The sequence below is a fragment of the Notothenia rossii genome (genome assembly GCF_949606895.1).
Source record: "Notothenia rossii genome assembly, chromosome: 7".
NCBI lineage: Eukaryota > Metazoa > Chordata > Actinopteri > Perciformes > Nototheniidae > Notothenia > Notothenia rossii.
In genome coordinates, this window is record NC_136905.1 from 530,864 (window position 1) to 556,607 (window position 25,744).

Sequence of the window (25,744 nt, forward strand, 5' to 3'; positions counted from 1 at the left end):
ACATAACACCTGTGAGATTACATCAGTCTAGTAATAACATTCCAGATATGTGTACTAAGTGTGTACTAAGTGTGTACTAAGTGTGTACTAAGTGTGAACTAAGTGTGAACTAAGTGTGTACTAAGTGTGAACTAAGTGTGTACTAAGTGTGTACTAAGTGTGAACTAAGTGTGTACTAAGTGTGTACTAAGTGTGTACTAAGTGTGAACTAAGTGTGAACTAAGTGTGAACTAAGTGTGTACTAAGTGTGAACTAAGTGTGTACTAAGTGTGTACTAAGTGTGTACTAAGTGTGAACTAAGTGTGTACTAAGTGTGTACTAAGTGTGAACTAAGTGTGTACTAAGTGTAAACTAAGTGTGAACTAAGTGTGTACTAAGTGTGAACAGTCTAAAGGCACACTTTCTCACTGCATGTGGGAGTGCAAAGAGATCGCAACTTTCTGGTGCGAGATCTCACAAATAATTCACAGAATGCTCGATGTTAAGATACCTCTTGATCCTGAATTGTTTGTTTTGGGACTTTGCCCCTCCACCCCAGAAACAAAGAATACAAAGAATATCAGAAACATGTGTTTTCTCCAAATATCAAATATTTCGACATTTCTTTTTTTTAGATGCTATTTGTTTTAACAATAATTAATAAAAATCCTTAAATAATAATAATTACATAATTTACAATGTTTGACTCAAATCTGATCATCATTTAAATTTACAAAATAAGATTTTAAAATGAATTCATTAATATGCACACACACACACACACACACACACACACACACACACACACACACACACACACACACACACACACACACACACACACACACACACACACACACACACACACACACACACACACACACACACACACACACACACACACACACACACACACACACACACACACACATTTTGTTCTGTAAATACTAACTGCTTTATAATAATTCATACAAACCTTTAAATCATAGTTATGCTTTGTTATTTATTTTTTTGAGTTTTGAAAATGGTGCTTTCATATTTTACAAAGTTTTAATAAAATGTGATGATATTTTATGTTTACAATTTCATCCATCCCGAAGAAAGGAATAGCAATATGCAAAGTTGACCTGATGGTTTGTCTTTTTTTAAATATATAACCAATGTGATGTTTTTATTATGTATGAGGTATTTTCCCAGCAGCCTCTTGGGTGTGGCTTCAGTGTCCTTTACAGTCGTCGAAAAAAAGTGATTTAATCTCAGACGGGTTTAAACGCTTGTCTCATAATGGTTGACACGCTGATCTCAGAGCAGTTGCAGGATGAGCTGATTTTCATGCTGGTTTGCGCCGAACAGAAGATCTCTGTGCGGCGTCTCAGCTGACTCTGAACTCTGTGTGTTTCTGCAGAATCAGCCGAGAAGAAATGTCAGGGCGTCAACATCATGAGGTGACACACACACACACACACACACACACACACACACACACACACACACACACACACAGACAGACAGACAGACAGACAGACAGACAGACAGACAGACGCACAGACGCACAGACGCGCACACACACACACACACACACACACACACACACACACACACACACACACACACACACACACACACACACACACACACACACACACACACACACACACACACACACACACACACACGAGTACATGTTGCTGACTGTGTCTGTGTCTGCAGAGTTCTCCTAAATAGGCCGTTGTACCTTAATGCACCTGTCCATCACCGTTGTCTTTGAAGTCACGTTGTGTCTCTTTGAAGTCACGTTGTGTGTCTTTGAAGTCACGTTGTGTCTCTTTGAAGTCACATTGTGTGTCTTTGAAGTCACGTTGTGTGTCTTTGAAGTCACGTTGTGTCTCTTTGAAGTCACGTTGTGTGTCTTTGAAGTCACGTTGTGTCTCTTTGAAGTCACGTTGTGTGTCTTTGAAGTCACGTTGTGTGTCTTTGAAGTCACATTGTGTCTCTTTGAAGTCACGTTGTGTGTCTTTGAAGTCACGTTGTGTATCTTTGAAGTCACGTTGTGTGTCTTTGAAGTCACGTTGTGTCTCTTTGAAGTCACGTTGTGTGTCTTTGAAGTCACGTTGTGTGTCTTTGAAGTCACATTGTGTCTTTGAAGTCACATTGTGTCTCTTTGAAGTCACGTTGTGTGTCTTTGAAGTCACGTTGTGTGTCTTTGAAGTCACGTTGTGTCTCTTTGAAGTCACGTTGTGTGTCTTTGAAGTCACGTTGTGTCTCTTTGCATCACGTTGTGTTTCAGAGTTTGGTGCTGCGTGTCTCCAGCCTGCCTCTGGTCCGCTCTGCGCTGCAGTCCGTGACCTCTGTGTACTCGGAGGTCAAAGGTCGTTACCCCCTGCTGAACCTGGTGGGGGGGGTCGCCGAGGTCGGGGTCCGCAGCGTCTCCAACATCGCCATGACGACAGCAACGCCCCTCCTTCAGAGCCTGGAGCTGCAGAGTACGCTAAATAAATGCTAATGCTAAGGCTACTGCTAATGCTATTGCTATTGCTAATGCTCCAGACGGGGTTGGGAGGGTTACTTTTAAAATATAATCTGTTACATCAACTGATTACATTTCAAAACATGTAATCCAGGTTTTGTATCTCGTTACATGTAATCCAGGTTTTGTACCTCGTTACATGTAATCCAGGTTTTGTATCTCGTTACATGTAATCCAGGTTTTGTACCTCGTTACATGTAATCCAGGTTTTGTATCTCGTTACATGTAATCCAGGTTTTGTATCTCGTTACATGTAATCCAGGTTTTGTATCTCGTTACATGTAATCCAGGTTTTGTATCTCGTTACATGTAATCCAGGTTTTGTATCTCGTTACATGTAATCCGTTACTCACCAAGACCACTGCTAATGCTTACACTGCTAAAGCTGCTGATAATGCTGATGCCATTAGAGTGCCGGATAATCTCCACGTGTCTACTTTTATAATTTTCTAATCATAAATCGAATCAATAGATTTATGAGCGATAGATTTATGATTCGAAAATTATAAAAGTAGACATGTGGAGATTATCCGGCTGAACAAAACGTGATCCGTGTCTTAAATGTGTTTCAACCACAGACCTGATTTCCAGCTATCTTCCAAAGCCTATGGAGAAATCTCATTGGTTTTTGTCGAAGGAACCGGAAGGAGTTTACTTCCGGGTTTTAGGACGCGTCACTGTGGCTCTCTATACAACTGAATCTAATACCAATGCTAATAATCACATGTGTTTTCTTAGAAACTTAAAACAAGTTATTTAAAGTGCGTTAATGATAAGCTCTCTGTCGCTGCTAAACCTGATTCTGCTGGCTTTCTGACCCTCTCGTTCTCTGCAGTCGAAGTTGCTGAGAGTTTTGCTCTCTTTGGTCTCGACTCTCTGGAGAAGAACTTCCCGATCCTGAACCAATCAACAGACGAGGTTTGTTCTGCATCACTTTCAGACACGTCCATATCTGCATTACTGCAGAGCAGAGATGGACGGAACATTTTCTCACCAAGAATTTAGAAGTTCATTAAACCTTTCCCTGACTAAAAACAACTCTTCCAGTTTCACTTTTATTATATAAGTGCTGTCTACTAGGTGTAACTAGCCGGGTGTTGTTGACCTGTAGTTATTGGCCAGGTGTTATTAACCAGATGTTGTTAAGCAGGTGCTTTAGACCAGGTTCTGTGTAATAACCATTCAGCCAGGTGTTGTTAACCAGGTGCTTTAGACCAGGTTCTGTGTAATAACCATTCAGCCAGGTGTTGTTAAGCAGGTGCTTTAGACCAGGTTCTGTGTAATAACCAGTCCACCAGGTGTTGTTAAGCAGGTGCTCTGTCCTCAGGTGGTGGGTCACCTGAAGGACGCCTTCTTCCTGACGCTGGACGACGTGCAGATGTGGGTGGGGGACGGTCTGGACGTGGCTCTGGATCAGATGGAGCGTCTGTCTGAAGGCGCTGTGGCGGTGGTGAGGCAGCTTCAGGACTCTCAGGTGGGCCAGGTGGCTTCCTTTGGGCTGGAGGACCTGCTGACCCGCCTGGAGGAGGCCGCCGCCCACTACCTGCCCCTCCCCCCCACCCTGCGTGAGTACAGGGGCATTCTGGGTAACTGGGGTCGAATTGGAGTTTCATTTTCTATTTCAGAATCAAAATTCCTTTATTTGTCCCGCAACGGAGAAATGTTAGGTATAAGATAAGATCAGGTAAGATAAGAAGTACTTTATTGATCCCAATTTGGGAAATGTTTGTGTTGCAGCAGCATAAAAAGACAAGGCATTGAACATTAAAAGTTAAAAGACTAGAAATAAACAATCTAAAATGTAAACATCTCAATAGAAATAGAATAGCATTATAAAAAAACAACAAGAAGATCTACATGTTGAATTACAAATGTACAGTAACAAAATATAAAAGCAGTATATTGTAATGTGAGGAATAGAATATTCAATATTAGATTGAATTGTTTTATACCAACAAGAGTGCAGATTAAGTAAAAAGTGTAGACTTCCACATTTGACTCTCTTTCTCATGCATTAAATGAGTGTTTGTGTGTCAGGTCGGGAGTGGGAGCTGAGGGTGCAGGAGCTGGAGGATGAAGAGGAGGATGATGGTGAGCCCAGCTTGTGGACGAGGGTCCGCAGTCTGATGCTGAACCTCGGCCTGCAGCTGTACCACCGCATGATGAAGGTCCGGGACACGCTGCAGAGAGCTGCCCTGACACTAGGGGGCGCCGCCAACCAGGTGAGACTGAACCGCTGCTGTCAGAGGAAGAAGTTAGCCGCCTTTAGCTGAGCGGTGGTGACATGAAGTCATGTGACCGTGCTGTAGTTCCTTTATAGCCCAACATTAGCCTCCTTTAGCTTAGCGGTGGTGACGTGAAGTCATGTGACCGTGCTGTAGTTCCTCTATAGCCCAACATTAGCCTCCTTTAGCTCAGCGGTGGTGACGTGAAGTCATGTGACCGTGCTGTAGTTCCTTTATAGCCCAACATTAGCCTCCTTTAGCTTAGCGGTGGTGACGTGAAGTCATGTGACCGTGCTGTAGTTCCTTTATAGCCCAACATTAGCCTCCTTTAGCTTAGCGGTGGTGAGGTGAAGTCATGTGACCGTGCTGTAGTTCCTTTATAGCCCAACATTAGCCTCCTTTAGCTCAGCGGTGGTGACGTGAAGTCATGTGACCGTGCTGTAGTTCCTTTATAGCCCAACATGAGCCTCCTTTAGCTTAGCGGTGGTGAAGTCATGTGACCGTGCTGTAGTTCCTTTATAGCCCAACATTAGCCTCCTTTAGCTTAGCGGTGGTGAAGTCATGTGACCGTGCTGTAGTTCCTTTATAGCCCAACATTAGCCTCCTTTAGCTTAGCGGTGGTGAAGTCAAGTGACCGTGCTGTAGTTCCTTTATAGCCCAACATTAGCCTCCTTTAGCTTAGCGGTGGTGACGTGACATCATGTGACCGTGCTGTAGTTCCTTTATAGCCAAACATTAGCCTCTTTTAGCTTAGCGGTGGTGACGTGAAGTCATGTGACCGTGCTGTAGTTCCTTTATAGCCCAACATTAGCCTCCTTTAGCTTAGAGGTGGTGACGTGAAGTCATGTGACCGTGCTGTAGTTCCTTTATAGCCAAACATTAGCCTCCTTTAGCTTAGCGGTGGTGACGTGAAGTCATGTGACCGTGCTGTAGTTCCTTTATAGCCCAACATTAGCCACCTTTAGCTTAGCGGTGGTGACGTGAAGTCATGTGACCGTGCTGTAGTTCCTTTATAGCCCAACATTAGCCTCCTTTAGCTTAGCGGTGGTGACGTGAAGTCATGTGACCGTGCTGTAGTTCCTTTATAGCCCAACATTAGCCTCCTTTAGCTTAGAGGTGGTGACGTGAAGTCATGTGACCGTGCTGTAGTTCCTTTATAGCCAAACATTAGCCTCCTTTAGCTTAGCGGTGGTGACGTGAAGTCATGTGACCGTGCTGTAGTTCCTTTATAGCCCAACATTAGCCACCTTTAGCTTAGCGGTGGTGACGTGAAGTCATGTGACCGTGCTGTAGTTCCTTTATAGCCCAACATTAGCCTCCTTTAGCTTAGCGGTGGTGACGTGAAGTCATGTGACCGTGCTGTAGTTCCTTTATAGCCCAACATTAGCCTCCTTTAGCTTAGCGGTGGTGACGTGACGTCATGTGACCGTGCTGTAGTTCCTTTATAGCCCAACATTAGCCTCCTTTAGCTTAGCGGTGGTGACGTGACGTCATGTGACCGTGCTGTAGTTCCTTTATAGCCCAACATTAGCCTCCTTTAGCTTAGCGATGGTGATGTGAAGTCATGTGACCGTGCTGTAGTTCACCAATAACAACGAAGTGCTTCTCCTCTCCTGCAGGTGGGTCTGGGTTTAGTTCTGGATCTGAGTGGAGAGCTGCTGCTGGCCCTACAGCGTCTCCTGGTGGCTCTGGTTTACCGGACGGAGAACGTCCGAGAGCGGATGATCAGCGAGGTCAAAGGTCGGGCCGCCATGCTGGCCGAGCTGCGTCCGGTCCGTCAGATCTCAGAGCTGCCGGTCCAGATCCAGCAGCTCCTGGGAGACCTGCAGGAGTTAGCCAAGATCCTGCTGCAGCTCGTCATCAACGCCACGCCGCTCTACACCATGGTGAGTCACCTGACACCCAGGAAGTCACCTGACACTCAAGAAGTCACCTGACAAACACCTGGACCCTTTAGGAGATTGATGGTTGTGCTTGTTGGGGAAATATTGTCCTGCGCCCACACCTTTGACCCAGTGTATCAGTGTGTCCTCACTGAGCACCTTGGGCTGCTCTCAGAGTCTCTCTGCTCCTGCCTGTTGGGTCAGCTGATAGAGGTTACAGTGCTTCCTCTTCATTTGCAGCACGTTGATTATCCTCTCAGAGCTGAACACATGGGTCTGGGGTAGAGGTCTTCAGAAACACAGATCACATCTCAGTGTTTCCATCAGAGTTCCTGCTCTCTCTGTGTCTCTCTGAGTCTCCATCGATCCAGAAGTTTCCATCACAGTACTGAGCTAGGCTCATGTGTCTCTTTAAGTCTCTTTAAGTGTAAATCTTGTGTGTTCTCAGCTCCAGCAGCCGTCTGCTCAGGAGGTCGAGGACTTCCTGAACCAGGAGGACTTTTCGGGCGACGTTCCGTCTGGCCCTAACTCTGCGGACAGTCTCTTCCTGAAGGCGATGGACGGACGTCCTCGCCGCCGCCGGAGTCTTTTCTCCCGCAGCGGCAGGAGCCCTCTGAGTCCTGTGAGCCCTCAGAGCCCCGACCCGCCCAGCGGCCGGCGCCGGTCCAGCCTGAGGGACCTGCCGCCGCCCAGCGGCCGGCGCCGGTCCAGCCTGATGGATCTGCCGCCGCCGGAGCTCGATGTCCAGCCGCCGCCGATCCCTTCCGAAGGCAGAAACTTGCGGCGCCCGTCGGCAACCGAGCTGCTGCTGGCGCCGCTCAAACAGTTTGTGGCTCAGAGCCAGAAGGCCTTCGAGTACCTGAGCCCCAACGCCCCCGAGGACCCCGAGGACCCCGAGGACCCGGAGCCCGGCGACTCCACCGACAACGGCATGGCGTTGGTGGACTGCTAAACGCCACGCTGAGGTCTCAGATCCACAATAAAGAACCACCGCCCCCGCCCCCCCTCGATCAATCACAGCCCTCCGTCTCCGCCCCTGATGGCGAGCCCTTCCTGCCTCGGCTGGTGCTCGTTTGCTCGTTCACGTTCAGAAACGGAGCGATCGCAAAGTTAGTTTAAAAGGTTGTAAATCTGAGTTTTAATTTCACTTCAACAGAACAGAAAACACTTAGACGATGCTTAATCTGTCCTTTAGGATTCAGTTTCATCCAGAATACTTCATATTAAGGTACATGTATTCACTTGTACCCATCGGCTTATTAGCATGTCTATCAGCAGCTTTCCCCTCATTCTGCACGGTTTCATCTCCCCTCCACAAACTTCCAGATTATTCACAGTAAGTTAGGAAGTTCTCGAACACAAAATTAAAGCTAAGACTGGTTTTAGAAGGTGGCAGTGGGGGGGGGGGGGCAGAGTCACTGGTTTGATTCCCAGCCCCGGTGGTCCACATGTGGAAGTGTCCTTCAGGAGGGACAAACTGTTCTTATTAAGAAACCCTAAGAGGGTTAGAAGTGTACGTTTAGTTCAAAGGTTATAGAAGATTTCACGCATTGTTAAGTGTTTGGTAACAACTATTAAAGATGTTGCTAATGTGCATGCTAATACGCCACTAGTTACCTGCTAATATGTGTACCTGAAGGTCATATTTATACATATATATACTATTTTAAACATGAATAAATTGTCTAGAATTACCTGTGATTTATTAACTATTAAATAAGTCAAATGTATACGTTCTCTCCGGACTGAATATTGAAGTTATTGTAACTTCAATTTGGATGAAATCTGAAACACAGGCTGAGTTTTGTCAGATATTTAACAAATATAAATAAAAAATGTAATTATTATGTGTCTGCCGTTTCTCTGTAATCTGACACGTTTAAATAAAGTTTCTCTGTTTGTTCAAATGTTATAAAATACAATATATCTATATCCAGGCTAAGGATCTATATCCAGACTAAGGATCTATATCCAGACTAAGGATCTATATCCAGACTAATGATCTATATCCAGACTAAAGATCTATATCCAGACTAAAGATCTATATCCAGACTAAGGATCTATATCCAGACTAAGGATCTATATCCAGACTAATGATCTATATCCAGACTAAAGATCTATATCCAGACTAAAGATCTATATCCAGACTAGAGATCTATATCCAGACTAAAGATCTATATCCAGACTAAAGATCTATATCCAGGCTAAAGATCTATATCCAGGCTAAAGATCTATATCCAGACTAAAGATCTATATCCAGACTAATGATCTATATCCAGACTAATGATCTATATCCAGACTAAAGATCTATATCCAGACTAAAGATCTATATCCAGACTAAAGATCTATATCCAGACTAAAGATCTATATCCAGGCTAAAGATCTATATCCAGACTAAAGATCTATATCCAGACTAATGATCTATATCCAGACTAATGATCTATATCCAGACTAAAGATCTATATCCAGACTAAAGATCTATATCCAGACTAAAGATCTATATCCAGACTAAAGATCTATATCCAGACTAATGATCTATATCCAGACTAAAGATCTATATCCAGACTATAGATCTATATCCAGGCTAAAGATCTATATCCAGACTAAAGATCTATATCCAGACTAATGATCTATATCCAGACTAAAGATCTATATCGACTAAAGATCTATATCCAGACTAAAGATCTATATCCAGACCAAAGATCTATATCCAGAATAAAGATCTATATCCAGACCAAAGATCTATATCCAGACTAAAGATCTATATCCAGGCTAAAGATCTATATCCAGACTAAATATCTATATCCAGACTAGAGATCTATATCCAGACTAAAGATCTATATCCAGACTAAAGATCTATATCCAGACTAAAGATCTATATCCAGACTAGAGATCTATATCCAGACTAAAGATCTATATCCAGACTAAAGATCTATATCCAGACTAATGATCTATATCCAGACTAAAGATCTATATCCAGACTAATGATCTATATCCAGGCTAAAGATCTATATCCAGACTAAAGATCTATATCCAGACTAGAGATCTATATCCAGACTAAAGATCTATATCCAGACTAATGATCTATATCCAGACTAGAGATCTATATCCAGACTAAAGATCTATATCCAGACTAAAGATCTATATCCAGGCTAAAGATCTATATCCAGACTAAAGATCTATATCCAGACTAAAGATCTATATCCAGACTAGAGATCTATATCCAGACTAAAGATCTATATCCAGGCTAAAATCACCACGACCACAGTTTAATTTCAGAAAGCAGATTTTAATATACACGTATACAAATAAAGTTAATACAACAAATAGAAACATCAGCCCAGGAGGTCCAAGGAGCGTCGACCAATCACGCTTCAGCAGGCTGCAGGCAGGTCAGCAGCCCATTGGTTGAAATACAATCTGGGAGGATTTCAGATTTTCAAATTGTTTAAAAAATGTTATTTTCCCTCTAGGAGTCAAGGTAATAGTGGGAGGGAAGGGGGCGTCGCCGCTGGACTCCAGAATGAGGTCCTTGTTTCATAAATACTCAGAAATAATTCACATTTAGAACTTCATTTCCCAGAATCCCTGGGTTTGGTTCAGGACTCTGTGGTGTCCGTCCTCGCCCTCTTGGAGCGAGCCGTTTCCATCAGGAGCTCCCGGAGTCGCTTCCTTGTCTGCGACAGCCTGGAAGCTCTGCTGTTCACTTCCTGTTCCTCACCTGGGACTTCCTGTTCCTGCCGCTCGACTTCCTGTTCCTGCCGCTCGACTTCCTGTTCCTGCCGCACGACTTCCTGCTCCTGACGCGCAGGTTCCTGTTCCTCACCTGGGACTTCCTGTTCCTGCCGCACGACTTCCTGTTCCTGCCGCACGACTTCCTGTTCCTGCCGAACGACTTCCTGTTCCTCTAAACGGGAACTCCTCTTCCAGCGGCGCCTCACTTCCTTCCGCAGTTTGTCCGAGAAGTCGTCGTCCTGATAAAATGCCTTCGTTATTATTTCCATTTATTTACCATCACAGTTAATGAGAGGACGTCCCTCACACAGAGAGAGAGAGAGGACGTCCCTCACACAGAGACAGAGAGGACGTCCCTCACAGAGAGAGAGAGAGAGAGGACGTCCCTCACACAGAGACAGAGAGGACGTCCCTCACACAGTGTGAGAGATATCCCCCACACAGTGAGAGAGAGGACGTCCCTCACACAGAGAGAGATAGAGGACGTCCCTCACACAGAGACAGAGAGGACGTCCCTCACACAGAGAGAGAGAGAGAGGACGTCCCTCACACAGAGACAGAGAGGACGTCCCTCACACAGTGTGAGAGATATCCCCCACACAGTGAGAGAGAGGACGTCCCTCACACAGAGACAGAGATGACGTCCCTCACACAGTGTGAGAGAGGACATCCCTCACACAGAGAGAGAGGACGTCCCTCACACAGAGACAGAGGACGTCCCTAACACACAGAGAGAGGACGTCCCTCACACAGAGAGAGAGGATGTCCCTCACACAGAGACAGAGGACGTCCCTCACACAGAGGGAGAGGAACTCCCTCACACAGAGAGAGAGGACGTCCCTCACACAGAGAGAGAGGACGTCCCTCGCACAGAGAGAGAGGACGTCCCTCACACAGCGTGAGAGAGGACGTCCCTCACACAGCGTGAGAGGAAGTCCCTCACACACAGAGAGAGGACGTCCCTCACACAGAGACAGAGAGGACGTCCCTCACACAGAGAGAGAGGACGTCCCTCACACAGAGAAAGAGGACGTCCCTCACACAGAGAGAGAGGACGTCCCTCACACAGCGTGAGAGGACCTCCCTCACACAGAGAGAGAGGACGTCCCTCACACAGCGTGAGAGGACGTCCCTCACACAGCGAGAGAGAGGACGTCCCTCACACAGAGAGAGAGGACGTCCCTCGCACAGAGAGAGAGGACGTCCCTCACACAGATCAGAATGATTGAGATGGAGGTGGAAGCTGAAGGGAAAGCTGAACAACAGGAATGAGTTTACCTGCAAGGCACTGAACAGTTTCCTGACGTCCGACTTGAACTCTGAAACAGATCTGTACGAAGACGAGAGACGCTCCGAGATCGCGCTCAGAGACGACTGAAACAAAACCCACATCTTTAATACTTAAGGGTCCCCTGTTATACTCTTTATCAACAGTATATCACAGGTCTCAGATATATCCAGGGCCTGTCTCTGATTGGCTGAAACACCAAACAGATCATAGCATCATTACCCATAATCCCCTCTGTTTCAGCCCTGTTTCCAAAGCGCTGATTCTCTGTCTGTTACTTTAGAGGAAAATAAGGAGCCCCTCCCCACGCCCCTCTGAGAGACATTTGGTTACAAAGAACTCAATAGAGCTCTAGAGGAGATTCAGGTGATAAGGGGAGGGGGGGGGGGGAGGGGGGGGGGGGTGACCTTGGTTGCTGATTGGCTAATGGTTACACAAGACAAAATATTGTTATGACATCATCAAGTGGCTCTTTACACAGACAGAGGGGACACATGTTGATGTAGAAGAAGAGAGGACACGGGTTGATGTAGAAGAGACATGAGGAAGAGGGGACACATGTTGATGTAGAAGAGACATGAGGAAGAGGGGACACATGTTGATGTAGAAGAGACATGGAGAAGAGGGGACACGTGTTGATGTAGAGGAGACATGAAGAAGAGAGGACACATGTTGATGTAGAAGAGACATGGAGAAGAGGGGACACATGTTGATGTAGAAGAGACATGAAGAAGAGGGGACACATGTTGATGTAGAAGAGACATGGAGAAGAGGGGACACATGTTGATGTAGAAGAGACATGAGGAAGAGGGGACACATGTTGATGTAGAAGAGACATGAAGAAGAGGGGACACATGTTGATGTAGAAGAGACATGAGGAAGAGGGGACACATGTTGATGTAGAAGAGACATGAAGAAGAGGGGACACATGTTGATGTAGAAGAGACATGAAGAAGAGGGGACACATGTTGATGAAAAAAAGACATGGAGAAGAGGGGACACATGTTGATGTAGAAGAGACATGAAGAAGAGGGGACACATGTTGATGTAGAAGAGACATGGAGAAGAGGGGACACATGTTGATGAAGAAGAGACATGGAGAAGACGGGACACATGTTGATGTAGAAGAGACATGAAGAAGAGGGGACACATGATGATGTAGAAGAGACATGGAGAAGAGGGGACACATGTTGATGTGGAAGAGACATGAAGAAGAGGGGACACATGTTGATGTAGAAGAGACATGGAGAAGACGGGACACATGTTGATGAAGAAGAGACATGGAGAAGAGGGGACACATGTTGATGTAGAAGAGACATGAAGAAGAGGGGACACATGTTGATGTAGAAGAGACATGAAGAAGAGGGGACACATGTTGATGAAAAAGAGACATGGAGAAGAGGGGACACATGTTGATGTAGAAGAGACATGAAGAAGAGGGGACACATGTTGATGTAGAAGAGACATGAAGAAGAGGGGACACATGTTGATGTAGAAGAGACATGAAGAAGAGGGGTCACATGTTGATGTAGAAGAGACATGAAGAAGAGGGGACACATGTTGATGTAGAAGAGACATGAAGAAGAGGGGACACATGTTGATGTAGAAGAGACATGGAGAAGAGGGGACACATGTTGATGTAGGAGAGACATGAAGAAGAGGGGGACACATGTTGATGTAGAAGAGACATGAAGAAGAGGGGACACATGTTGATGTAGAAGAGACATGAAGAAGAGGGGACATATGGTGATGAAGAAGAGACATGAAGAAGAGGGGACACATGTTGATGAAGAAGAGACATGAAGAAGAGGGGACAAATGTTGATGTAGAAGAGACATGAAGAAGAGGGGACACATGTTGATGTAGAAGAGACATGGAGAAGAGGGGACACATGTTGATGTAGGAGAGACATGAAGAAGAGGGGGACACATGTTGATGTAGAAGAGACATGAAGAAGAGGGGACACATGTTGATGTAGAAGAGACATGAAGAAGAGGGGACATATGGTGATGAAGAAGAGACATGAAGAAGAGGGGACACATGTTGATGAAGAAGAGACATGGAGAAGAGGGGACACATGTTGATGTAGAAGAGACATGAAGAAGAGGGGACACATGTTGATGTAGAAGAGACATGAAGAAGAGGGGACACATGTTGATGTAGAAGAGACATGAAGAAGAGGGGACATATGGTGATGAAGAAGAGACATGAAGAAGAGGGGACACATGTTGATGAAGAAGAGACATGAAGAAGAGGGGACATATGGTGATGAAGAAGAGACATGAAGAAGAGGGGACACATGTTGATGTAGGAGAGACATGAAGAAGAGGGGACACATGTTGATGTAGAAGAGACATGTAGAAGAGGGGACACATGTTGATGTAGAAGAGACATGAAGAAGAGGGGACACATGTTGATGTAGAAGAGACATGAAGAAGAGGGGACACATGTTGATGTAGAGAGACATTAAGAAGAGGGGACACATGCTGATGTGGAAGAGACATGAAGAAGAGGGGACACATGTTGATGTAGAAGAGACATGAAGAAGAGAGGACACATGTTGATGTAGAAGAGACATGAAGAAGAGGGGACACATGTTGATGTAGAGGAGACATGAAGAAGAGGGGACACATGTTGATGTAGAAGAGACATGGAGAAGAGGGGAAACATGTTGATGTAGAAGAGACATGAAGAAGAGGGGACACATGTTGATGTAGAAGAGACATGAAGAAGAGGGGACACATGTTGATGTAGAAGAGACATGAAGAAGATGGGACACATGTTGATGTAGAGGAGACATGAGGAAGAGGGGACACATGTTGATGTGGAAGAGACATGAAGAAGAGAGGACACATGTTGATGTAGAAGAGACATGAAGAAGAGAGGACACATGTTGATGTAGAAGAGACATGAAGAAGAGGGGACACATGTTGATGTAGAAGAGACATGGAGAAGAGGGGACACATGTTGATGTAGAAGAGACATTAAGAAGAAGGGACACATGTTGATGTAGAAGAGACATGGAGAAGAGGGGACACATGCTGATGTAGAAGAGACATTAAGAAGAGGGGACACATGTTGATGTAGAAGAGACATGAAGAAGAGGGGACACATGTTGATGTAGAAGAGACATGAGGAAGAGGGGACACATGTTGATGTAGAAGAGACATGAAGAAGAGGGGACACATGTTGATGTAGAAGAGACATGAAGAAGAGGGGACACATGTTGATGAAAAAAAGACATGGAGAAGAGGGGACACATGTTGATGTAGAAGAGACATGAAGAAGAGGGGACACATGTTGATGTAGAAGAGACATGGAGAAGAGGGGACACATGTTGATGAAGAAGAGACATGGAGAAGACGGGACACATGTTGATGTAGAAGAGACATGAAGAAGAGGGGACACATGATGATGTAGAAGAGCCATGGAGAAGAGGGGACACATGTTGATGTGGAAGAGACATGAAGAAGAGGGGACACATGTTGATGTAGAAGAGACATGGAGAAGACGGGACACATGTTGATGAAGAAGAGACATGGAGAAGAGGGGACACATGTTGATGTAGAAGAGACATGAAGAAGAGGGGACACATGTTGATGTAGAAGAGACATGAAGAAGAGGGGACACATGTTGATGTAGAAGAGACATGAAGAAGAGGGGACACATGTTGATGAAAAAGAGACATGGAGAAGAGGGGACACATGTTGATGTAGAAGAGACATGAAGAAGAGGGGACACATGTTGATGTAGAAGAGACATGAAGAAGAGGGGACACATGTTGATGTAGAAGAGACATGAAGAAGAGGGGTCACATGTTGATGTAGAAGAGACATGAAGAAGAGGGGACACATGTTGATGTAGAAGAGACATGAAGAAGAGGGGACACATGTTGATGTAGAAGAGACATGGAGAAGAGGGGACACATGTTGATGTAGGAGAGACATGAAGAAGAGGGGGACACATGTTGATGTAGAAGAGACATGAAGAAGAGGGGACACATGTTGATGTAGAAGAGACATGAAGAAGAGGGGACATATGGTGATGAAGAAGAGACATGAAGAAGAGGGGACACATGTTGATGAAGAAGAGACATGAAGAAGAGGGGACAAATGTTGATGTAGAAGAGACATGAAGAAGAGGGGACACATGTTGATGTAGAAGAGACATGGAGAAGAGGGGACACATGTTGATGTAGGAGAGACATGAAGAAGAGGGGGACACATGTTGATGTAGAAGAGACATGAAGAAGAGGGGACACATGTTGATGTAGAAGAGACATGAAGAAGAGGGGACATATGGTGATGAAGAAGAGACATGAAGAAGAGGGGACACATGTTGATGAAGAAGAGACATGGAGAAGAGGGGACACATGTTGATGTAGAAGAGACATGAAGAAGAGGGGACACATGTTGATGTAGAAGAGACATGAAGAAGAGGGGACACATGTTGATGTAGAAGAGACATGAAGAAGAGGGGACATATGGTGATGAAGAAGAGACATGAAGAAGAGGGGACACATGTTGATGAAGAAGAGACATGAAGAAGAGGGGACATATGGTGATGAAGAAGAGACATGAAGAAGAGGGGACACATGTTGATGTAGGAGAGACATGAAGAAGAGGGGACACATGTTGATGTAGAAGAGACATGTAGAAGAGGGGACACATGTTGATGTAGAAGAGACATGAAGAAGAGGGGACACATGTTGATGTAGAAGAGACATGAAGAAGAGGGGACACATGTTGATGTAGAGAGACATTAAGAAGAGGGGACACATGCTGATGTGGAAGAGACATGAAGAAGAGGGGACACATGTTGATGTAGAAGAGACATGAAGAAGAGAGGACACATGTTGATGTAGAAGAGACATGAAGAAGAGGGGACACATGTTGATGTAGAGGAGACATGAAGAAGAGGGGACACATGTTGATGTAGAAGAGACATGGAGAAGAGGGGACACATGTTGATGTAGAAGAGACATGAAGAAGAGGGGACACATGTTGATGTAGAAGAGACATGAAGAAGAGGGGACACATGTTGATGTAGAAGAGACATGAAGAAGATGGGACACATGTTGATGTAGAGGAGACATGAGGAAGAGGGGACACATGTTGATGTGGAAGAGACATGAAGAAGAGAGGACACATGTTGATGTAGAAGAGACATGAAGAAGAGAGGACACATGTTGATGTAGAAGAGACATGAAGAAGAGAGGACACATGTTGATGTAGAAGAGACATGGAGAAGAGGGGACACATGTTGATGTAGAAGAGACATTAAGAAGAGGGGACACATGTTGATGTAGAAGAGACATGGAGAAGAGGGGACACATGCTGATGTAGAAGAGACATTAAGAAGAGGGGACACATGTTGATGTAGAAGAGACATGAAGAAGAGGGGACACATGTTGATGTAGAAGAGATATGGAATAGAGAGGACACATGTTGATGTAGAAGAGACATGAAGAAGAGGGGACACATGTTGATGTAGAAGAGACATTAAGAAGAGAGGACACATGTTGATGTAGAAGAGACATGGAGAAGAGGGGACACATGTTGATGTAGAAGAGACATGAAAAAGAGGGGACACATGTTGATGTAGAAGAGACATGAAGAAGAGGGGACACATGTTGATGTAGAAGAGACATTAAGAAGAGGGGACACATGCTGATGTAGAAGAGACATTAAGAAGAGGGGACACATGTTGATGTAGAAGAGACATGGAATAGAGAGGACACATGTTGATGTAGAAGAGACATGGAGAAGAGGGGACACATGTTGATGTAGAAGAGACATGAAGAAGAGGGGACACATGTTGATGTAGAAGAGACATGGAGAAGAGGGGACACATGTTGATGTAGAAGAGACATGAAGAAGAGGGGACACATGTTGATGTAGAAGAGACATGGAGAAGAGGGGACACATGCTGATGTAGAAGAGACATGAAGAAGAGGGGACACATGTTGATGTAGAGGAGACATGGAATAGAGAGGACACATGTTGATGTAGAAGAGACATGGAAAAGAGAGGACACATGTTGATGTAGAAGAGACATGAAGAAGAGGGGACACATGTTGATGTAGAAGAGACATGAGGAAGAGGGGACACATGTTGATGTAGAAGAGACATGAAGAATAGGGGACACATGTTGATGTAGAAGAGACATGGAGAAGAGGGGACACATGTTGATGTAGAAGAGACATGGAGAAGAGGGGACACATGTTGATGTAGAAGAGACATGAAGAAGAGGGGACACATGTTGATGTAGAAGAGACATGGAAAAGAGAGGACACATGTTGATGTAGAAGAGACATGAAGAAGAGGGGACACATGTTGATGTAGAAGAGACATGAGGAAGAGGGGACACATGTTGATGTAGAAGAGACATGAAGAAGAGGGGACACATGTTGATGTAGAAGAGACATGGAGAAGAGGGGACACATGTTGATGTAGAAGAGACATGGAGAAGAGGGGACACATGTTGATGTAGAAGAGACATGAAGAAGAGGGGACACATGTTGATGTAGAAGAGACATGAAGAAGAGGGGACACATGTTGATGTAGAAGAGACATGGAGAAGAGGGGACACATGTTGATGAAGAAGAGACATGGAGAAGAGGGGACACATGTTGATGTTATAGAGACATGGAGAAGAGGGGACACATGTTGATGTAGGAGAGACATGAAGAAGAGTGGACACATGTTGATGTAGAAGAGACATGGAGAAGAGGGGACACATGTTGATGTAGAAGAGACATGAAGAAGAGGGGACACATGTTGATGTAGAAGAGACATGGAGAAGAGGGGACACATGTTGATGTAGAAGAGACATGAAGAAGAGGGGACACATGTTGATGTAGAAGAGACATGGAGAAGCGGGGACACATGCTGATGTAGAAGAGACATTAAGAAGAGGGGACACATGTTGATGTAGAAGAGACATGGAATAGAGAGGACACATGTTGATGTAGAAGAGACATGAAGAAGAGGGGACACATGTTGATGTAGAAGAGACATTAAGAAGAGAGGACACATGTTGATGTAGAAGAGACATGGAGAAGAGGGGACACATGTTGATGTAGAAGAGACATGAAGAAGAGGGGACACATGTTGATGTAGAAGAGACATGAAGAAGAGGGGACACATGTTGATGTAGAAGAGACATGGAGAAGAGGGGACACATCCTGATGTAGAAGAGACATTAAGAAGAGGGGACACATGTTGATGTAGAAGAGACATGAAGAAGAGGGGACACATGTTGATGTAGAAGAGACATGGAGAAGAGGGGACACATGTTGATGTAGAAGAGACATGAAGAAGAGGGGACACATGTTGATTTAGAGAGACATGGAGAAGAGGGGACACATGCTGATGTAGAAGAGACATGGAGAAGAGGGGACACATGTTGATGTAGAAGAGACATTAAGAAGAGGGGACACATGTTGATGTAGAAGAGACATGGAATAGAGAGGACACATGTTGATGTAGAAGAGACATGGAGAAGAGGGGACACATGTTGATGTAGAAGAGACATGAAGAAGAGGGGACACATGTTGATGTAGAAGAGACATGGAGAAGAGGGGACACATGTTGATGTAGAAGAGACATGGAGAAGAGGGGACACATGTTGATGTTGAGAGACATGAAGAAGAGGGGACACATGTTGATGTAGAAGAGACATGAAGAAGAGGGGACACATGTTGATGTAGAAGAGACATGGAGAAGCGGGGACACATGCTGATGTAGAAGAGACATTAAGAAGAGGGGACACATGTTGATGTAGAAGAGACATGAAGAAGAGGGGACACATGTTGATGTAGAAGAGACATGAAGAAGAGGGGACACATGTTGATGTAGAAGAGACATGAAGAAGAGGGGACACATGTTGATGTAGAAGAGACATGGAGAAGAGGGGACACATGTTGATGTAGAAGAGACATTAAGAAGAGAGGACACATGTTGATGTAGAAGAGACATGGAGAAGAGGGGACACATGTTGATGTAGAAGAGACATGAAGAAGAGGGGACACATGTTGATGTAGAAGAGACATGAAGAAGAGGGGACACATGTTGATGTAGGAGAGACATGGAGAAGAGGGGACACATGTTGATGTAGAAGAGACATGAAGAAGAGGGGACACATGCTGATGTAGAAGATACATTAAGAAGAGGGGACACATGCTGATGTAGAAGAGACATGAAGAAGAGGGGACACATGTTGATGTAGAAGAGACATGGAGAAGAGGGGACACATGTTGATGTAGAAGAGACATGGAGAGGAGGGGACACATGCTGATGTAGAAGAGACATTAAGAAGAAGGGACACATGTTGATGTAGAAGAGACATGGAATAAAGAGGACACATGTTGATGTAGAAGAGACTTGGAGAAGAGGGGACACATGTTGATGTAGAAGAGACATGGAATAAAGAGGACACATGTTGATGTAGAAGAGACTTGGAGAAGAGGGGACACATGTTGATGTAGAAGAGACATGAAGAAGAGGGGACACATGTTGATGTAGAAGAGACATGGAGAAGCGGGGACACATGCGGATGTAGAAGAGACATTAAGAAGAGGGGACACATGTTGATGTAGAAGAGACATGGAATAGAGAGGACACATGTTGATGTAGAAGAGACATGAAGAAGAGGGGACACATGTTGATGTAGAAGAGACATTAAGAAGAGGGGACACATGTTGATGTAGAAGAGACATGAAGAAGAGGGGACACATGTTGATGTAGAAGAGACATGGAGAAGAGGGGACACATGTTGATGTAGAGGAGACATGGAGAAGAGGGGACACATGCTGATGTAGAAGAGACATGAAGAAGAGGGGACACATGTTGATGTAGAAGAGACATGAAGAAGAGGGGACACATGTTGATGTAGGAGAGACATGGAGAAGAGGGGACACATGCTGATGTAGAAGAGACATGAAGAAGAGGGGACACATGTTGATGTAGAAGAGACATGAAGAAGAGGGGACACATGTTGATGTAGAAGAGACATGGAGAAGAGGGGACACATGCTGATGTAGAAGATACATTAAGAAGAGGGGACACATGCTGATGTAGAAGAGACATGAAGAAGAGGGGACACATGTTGATGTAGAAGAGACATGGAGAAGAGGGGACACATGTTGATGTAGAAGAGACATGGAGAGGAGGGGACACATGCTGATGTAGAAGAGACATTAAGAAGAAGGGACACATGTTGATGTAGAAGAGACATGAAGAAGAGGGGACACATGTTGATGTAGAAGAGACATGAGGAAGAGGGGACACATGTTGATGTAGAAGAGACATGAGGAAGAGGGGACACATGTTGATGTAGAAGAGACATGAGGAAGAGGGGACACATGTTGATGTAGAAGAGACATGAAGAAGAGGGGACACATGTTGATGTAGAAGAGACATGAAGAAGAGGGGACACATGTTGATGCAGAAGAGACATGAAGAAGAGGGGACACATGTTGATGTAGAAGAGACATGAAGAAGAGGGGACACATGTTGATGTAGAAGAGACATGAAGAAGAGGGGACACATGTTGATGTAGAAGAGACATGAAGAAGAGGGGACACATGTTGATGTAGAAGAGACATGGAGAAGAGGGGACACATGTTGATGTAGAAGAGACATGAAGAAGAGGGGACACATGTTGATGTAGAAGAGACATGGAGAAGAGGGGACACATGTTGATGTAGAAGAGACATGAGGAAGAGGGTTTGAAGGTGACCTTTAAAAGCACCTTGACCTTGACAGCGTATGAATAACTCTAACGTACCTGAGCGAGTCGAGGGCCGCCCGCCACCCGGAGCAGCAGCAGCAGACTCTCACACCTCTGAAACACAACACACATGATATGACATGAGAGCGTGAGAGAGAGGACGTAACCGTGGACATGTCCTTCTGGATCCAAGGGTCCCATTGTCTTCTCACTGGGGAATGACATCAAAGCTTTGAGCATGAATGGAATGATCCATTCAACGTCCGTACGGTGAAACACGTGAGAGCACTGTCTCCGCACGCCCCTGTCTCCGCACGCCCCTGTCTCCGCACGCCCCTGTCTTCATCCTTATTCCTCTGCTTTCCTTTCATGTTTATATTTTCATGTCTCACAAATTGGTTTATTGTAAAAAAAAAAAAGGTTCGGGTTTGTTTGTTTTGTCTTAAATAATTTGTTGTTGTTTAAATATCTTAATTGTTACTAAACATTTTTTGTTTGGTTTTGCCTCTATGTGCGGGTAAAGGGGGGGCGGGGGGGATACAGGGTTAGGGCTACAGAGAGTGAAACCCACCAAACTGTTATTGTACACTACTATCAAATATAAAGACTTATTAAAAACATATCCTTCCTGCACTGTTTCCTGTTCCTACTGGCTAGCGCTCCTATTGGCTAGCGCTCTGACACATTGTACTGATAGGCTAAGGGGCGGGACATCTCTAAGTGGTTGACGAATCACAACAGAGTCGGCCAGCTAACCAATGAGAGCAGACTGTGTTCATACTTCATGCTCGATACCCTCCACACGCCAACAGGATAAGATCAGAACTTTATTGATCCCAATGAGGGAAATGTACAGTAAAGGCATTGTACAGTAACAATTCAAAGACTACAAATAAACAATCCAAATGGTAAACATCTCAATAGAAATAAAATAGCATTACATTTTTTTTTTTTCAAATATACATGTTGAATTACAAACTTACAGTAACAACATATAAAGCAGAATATTATGGTTATTACGGTGTGCGTGTGTGTGCGTGTGTGTGTGTGTGTGTGGGTGTGTGTGTGTGTTCTGACCCTCTGGTCACTCAGGCGGAGGTGTGGGGGGGGTCCTAGTCTCTGGGAGCTGAAGGGGTCCACGGGGTCCGACAGGTCCTGGCAGAGCGAGCAGCTCCACTCAGTCCTGAGGACACATTACAGCAGGTTAACTATCACAGGGCAATATAAATATGTACACCGCTTCATTATTATTATTATTGGCTGCAGTCGCTCAGCGAGACAACTCAACTTATGTGATGCATCTGTGAATAAGTGCACTCTATACTCCCACCTCGGATGCTCATATAAACACACACTTCCACCTGGGTGCTGTCTCACCAGCTCATACATGCTGGAATGGAAAGTTCTGGATCCGGATGTGTTGGAGGAAACCTCGGTCTGGGCCACTTGAAAAAGTCCGGACCTCCTTTTCAACAATACAACTTTTTAACTTACTTCGTAGAAATAAAATCCAAGAAACACAAGAATAAAGTGTGAGCAGAGCCCGGGGTCGTACAAACCTTGTGCTAGCACTAAGCCTTCTTGTTCCTGATTGGTTGACCTCGGTGAGAGTCGTTACACCACTCCCCGATTATTTGTTGTAACTCTTTAATGCAGACGTTTAATTACGCCTCCGCATACGTGCCTGTAACTCTTTTTGCCGATGTTTGCAATTATTTACACCTTCACCATGGCTCACCTTAAAGTGAGAGGGGGTTATGCGTTGGCCCTATTTCCTGTAGTGAGAGGGGGTTCTGCGTTGGCCCTATTTCCTGTAGTGAGAGGGGGTTCTGCGTTGGCCCTATTTCCTGTAGTGAGAGGGGGTTCTGCGTTGGCTCTATTTCCTGTAGTGAGAGGGGGTTCTGCGTTGGCTCTATTTCCTGTAGTGAGAGGGGGTTCTGCGTTGGCTCTATTTCCTGTAGTGAGAGGGGGTTCTGCGTTGGCCCTATTTCCTGTAGTGAGAGGGGGTTCTGCGTTGGCCCTATTTCCTGTAGTGAGAGGGGGTTCTGCGTTGGCTCTATTTCCTGTAGTGAGAGGGGGTTCTGCGTTGGCCCTATTTCCTGTAGTGAGAGGGGGTTCTGCGTTGGCTCTATTTCCTGTAGTGAGAGTGGGTTCTGCGTTGGCTCTATTTCCTGTAGTGAGAGGGGGTTCTGCGTTGGCTCTATTTCCTGTAGTGAGAGGGGGTTCTGCGTTGGCTCTATTTCCTGTAGTGAGAGGGGGTTCTGCGTTGGCCCTATTTCCTGTAGTGAGAGGGGGTTCTGCGTTGGCCCTATTTCCTGTAGTGAGAGGGGGTTCTGCGTTGGCTCTATTTCCTGTAGTGAGAGGGGGTTCTGCGTTGGCTCTATTTCCTGTAGTGAGAGGGGGTTCTGCGTTGGCCCTATTTCCTGTAGTGAGAGGGGGTTCTGCGTTGGCTCTATTTCCTGTAGTGAGAGGGGGTTCTGCGTTGGCTCTATTTCCTGTCGTAACTCTCCTGTGTGGCTTCAATCAATCAATCAACAACTTTATTAATCCCTTAAGGGGCAATTGGTTGTGAGCAGCTTATGTCCTGAGCACAGGCTTGTACCTGGTTTGTGAGGTCTTGTTTTTTTAGTTAACATTAACTATCAGAATAATCCCATCCTGAGTCTTTTACTACTACATCCTATAACCCTAGTTCATGCATGATTTCGTGGTTTAGTGTTACGCTACGCTGCTTCTTCTCCCACATTGAACATTGCAGAAACTCCGTTCAAACATCAAAACATTCAGCTCAGTCGGGAATCGATGGCTATTACTTTTATCATTCATAACTTTCATTATTCCAGAGATACATCCCATTTTTAACATGGAAGTCAATGGAGAACTCTTCAGACTTCAATAATCTTCATGCAACTTCAACTGCTAACTGCTCCTTCTTCAACTGCTAACTGCTCATTCATACTTTCACTCAGAAACCTCATTCCAACTTTAAAATGTCACACATCTTTCTGACATTATTCGTGTAACACAACTTTTAAATCTGATTCTTACTGTTAGAGATATTAAACATTGTTCAGCCCTTGTTTTAGAGGTTTTCTTCAGATTTTAACAGTGCGTGATGTCACAGCTAGAGGGTAGGAAATCTTGAGATTTGCCTTCATATTTTCTTTTTAAACTGCCATAATTCCCAAACCCTACATTCCTGAGACATAATCTTTCATGACAAACGTAGGAAAGCATCTCGTAGCTTGAAAGATAAAAAATAATTAAGCAAAATAATTAAACAAAAAGCTTTTTGAGGGCCTGAAGTGACAAAAACGTTCAACATGCCTCCATTAAAGCCCATTGTAATGTCAAGCAGATATTTCCTCACAGCGGCAGCCGCACACCTTTAGTTAAACTGCCAAAAAGGCCACATTATTAACCCGAAAGTACACAAAGATTACACTTCAGATACTCAACTTCCTTGACATGCTTCACGTTTTGAAATTTCACAGATATCTGTTACGGTTCTTCCACAAAACGTTCACATGTAAGAGGTTTATCTCTCATTCAGAACAATGGAAGCCTTTGATCTCTGCACACCTCGTTAGCTCAAATATAAACACCTGTGTAATGGAACACGATGATGTCATCACTCCACCTGACATGCTCAGAGCAGCAGACTCCAGATAGAGGGTAACGGTCCTGCCCTCAACAGCTCTACGTCAAATATGGGGCGCAATCATCATATGCCGTTTCCGTGGAAACACATCCCTCGCCATAAAAGACGATGTCTCTATAACTCCTATGAAAATGTATCAGATCGTTCACCATCAAGTTAGTTCAAAAGTTTGCTGTTCAAATATTCTGCTGCTTTTCCAAGCCTTTTCACTTTCTTTTCTTCTCTCATCACACTTTTCAGCATAAAGCATTCCCACTAGCAATTTATTCAGGAATTACATTCTCTCGTACAGTGGTTCTCAACTGGTCAGGCCTCGGGACCCACTTTTTCCTTAGTTAGATCGTAGTTAGATCGTAGTTAGATTGCGACCCGAAATGTTGAACCACTCAAATCTATTCAACAAAAAATCCTGCAGTATTATATACGCTTTGCAGCATACAATATGAATGAAAGTGAAGTACGGTGCATATATCCCTCATTTCCCTTCACAGAACTAAAGTATGCTTTAAAATGAGGTTTAATGAGATGATGGAATCAAAGCTGAACTGTATAACATAAAAAGGCACACATGCTGCAAACCCAACCCCAGAAGGGGGGTCTGGGGGGATTCTCCCCATTAGATTTTTAGAAATACTAACATATAAACTACCCATTCTGGTACACTCTGAGAAGAAAATAAATAGATGTATTACAACATATTAATAATATCTTATG

General features: G+C 44.6%; 2 protein-coding genes across 5 annotated transcripts in view; one reads left to right on the plus strand and one right to left on the minus strand.

Moving 5' to 3' along the window:
* Positions 1-8,521, plus strand: part of plin6 (perilipin 6) — a 13,488-nt gene extending 4,967 nt beyond the window's left edge. For both annotated transcript variants that reach the window (XM_079691144.1, XM_079691145.1), the window contains exons 3-9: positions 1,385-1,424; positions 2,267-2,462; positions 3,342-3,424; positions 3,834-4,071; positions 4,544-4,728; positions 6,351-6,617; positions 7,063-8,521. In XM_079691144.1, the coding sequence (XP_079547270.1) occupies positions 1,385-1,424; positions 2,267-2,462; positions 3,342-3,424; positions 3,834-4,071; positions 4,544-4,728; positions 6,351-6,617; positions 7,063-7,566 (1,513 nt within the window). In that variant the 3' untranslated portion in view covers positions 7,567-8,521. The remainder of the gene's footprint in view (positions 1-1,384; positions 1,425-2,266; positions 2,463-3,341; positions 3,425-3,833; positions 4,072-4,543; positions 4,729-6,350; positions 6,618-7,062) is intronic.
* A 1,361-nt stretch (positions 8,522-9,882) lies between these two features.
* Positions 9,883-25,744, minus strand: part of trim33l (tripartite motif containing 33, like) — a 48,346-nt gene continuing 32,484 nt past the window's right edge. For all 3 annotated transcript variants that reach the window (XM_079692900.1, XM_079692898.1, XM_079692899.1), the window contains 4 exons: positions 22,447-22,552; positions 21,427-21,483; positions 11,628-11,723; positions 9,883-10,588 (listed from right to left, as the gene is read on the minus strand). In XM_079692900.1, the coding sequence (XP_079549026.1) occupies positions 10,214-10,588; positions 11,628-11,723; positions 21,427-21,483; positions 22,447-22,552 (634 nt within the window). In that variant the 3' untranslated portion in view covers positions 9,883-10,213. The remainder of the gene's footprint in view (positions 10,589-11,627; positions 11,724-21,426; positions 21,484-22,446; positions 22,553-25,744) is intronic.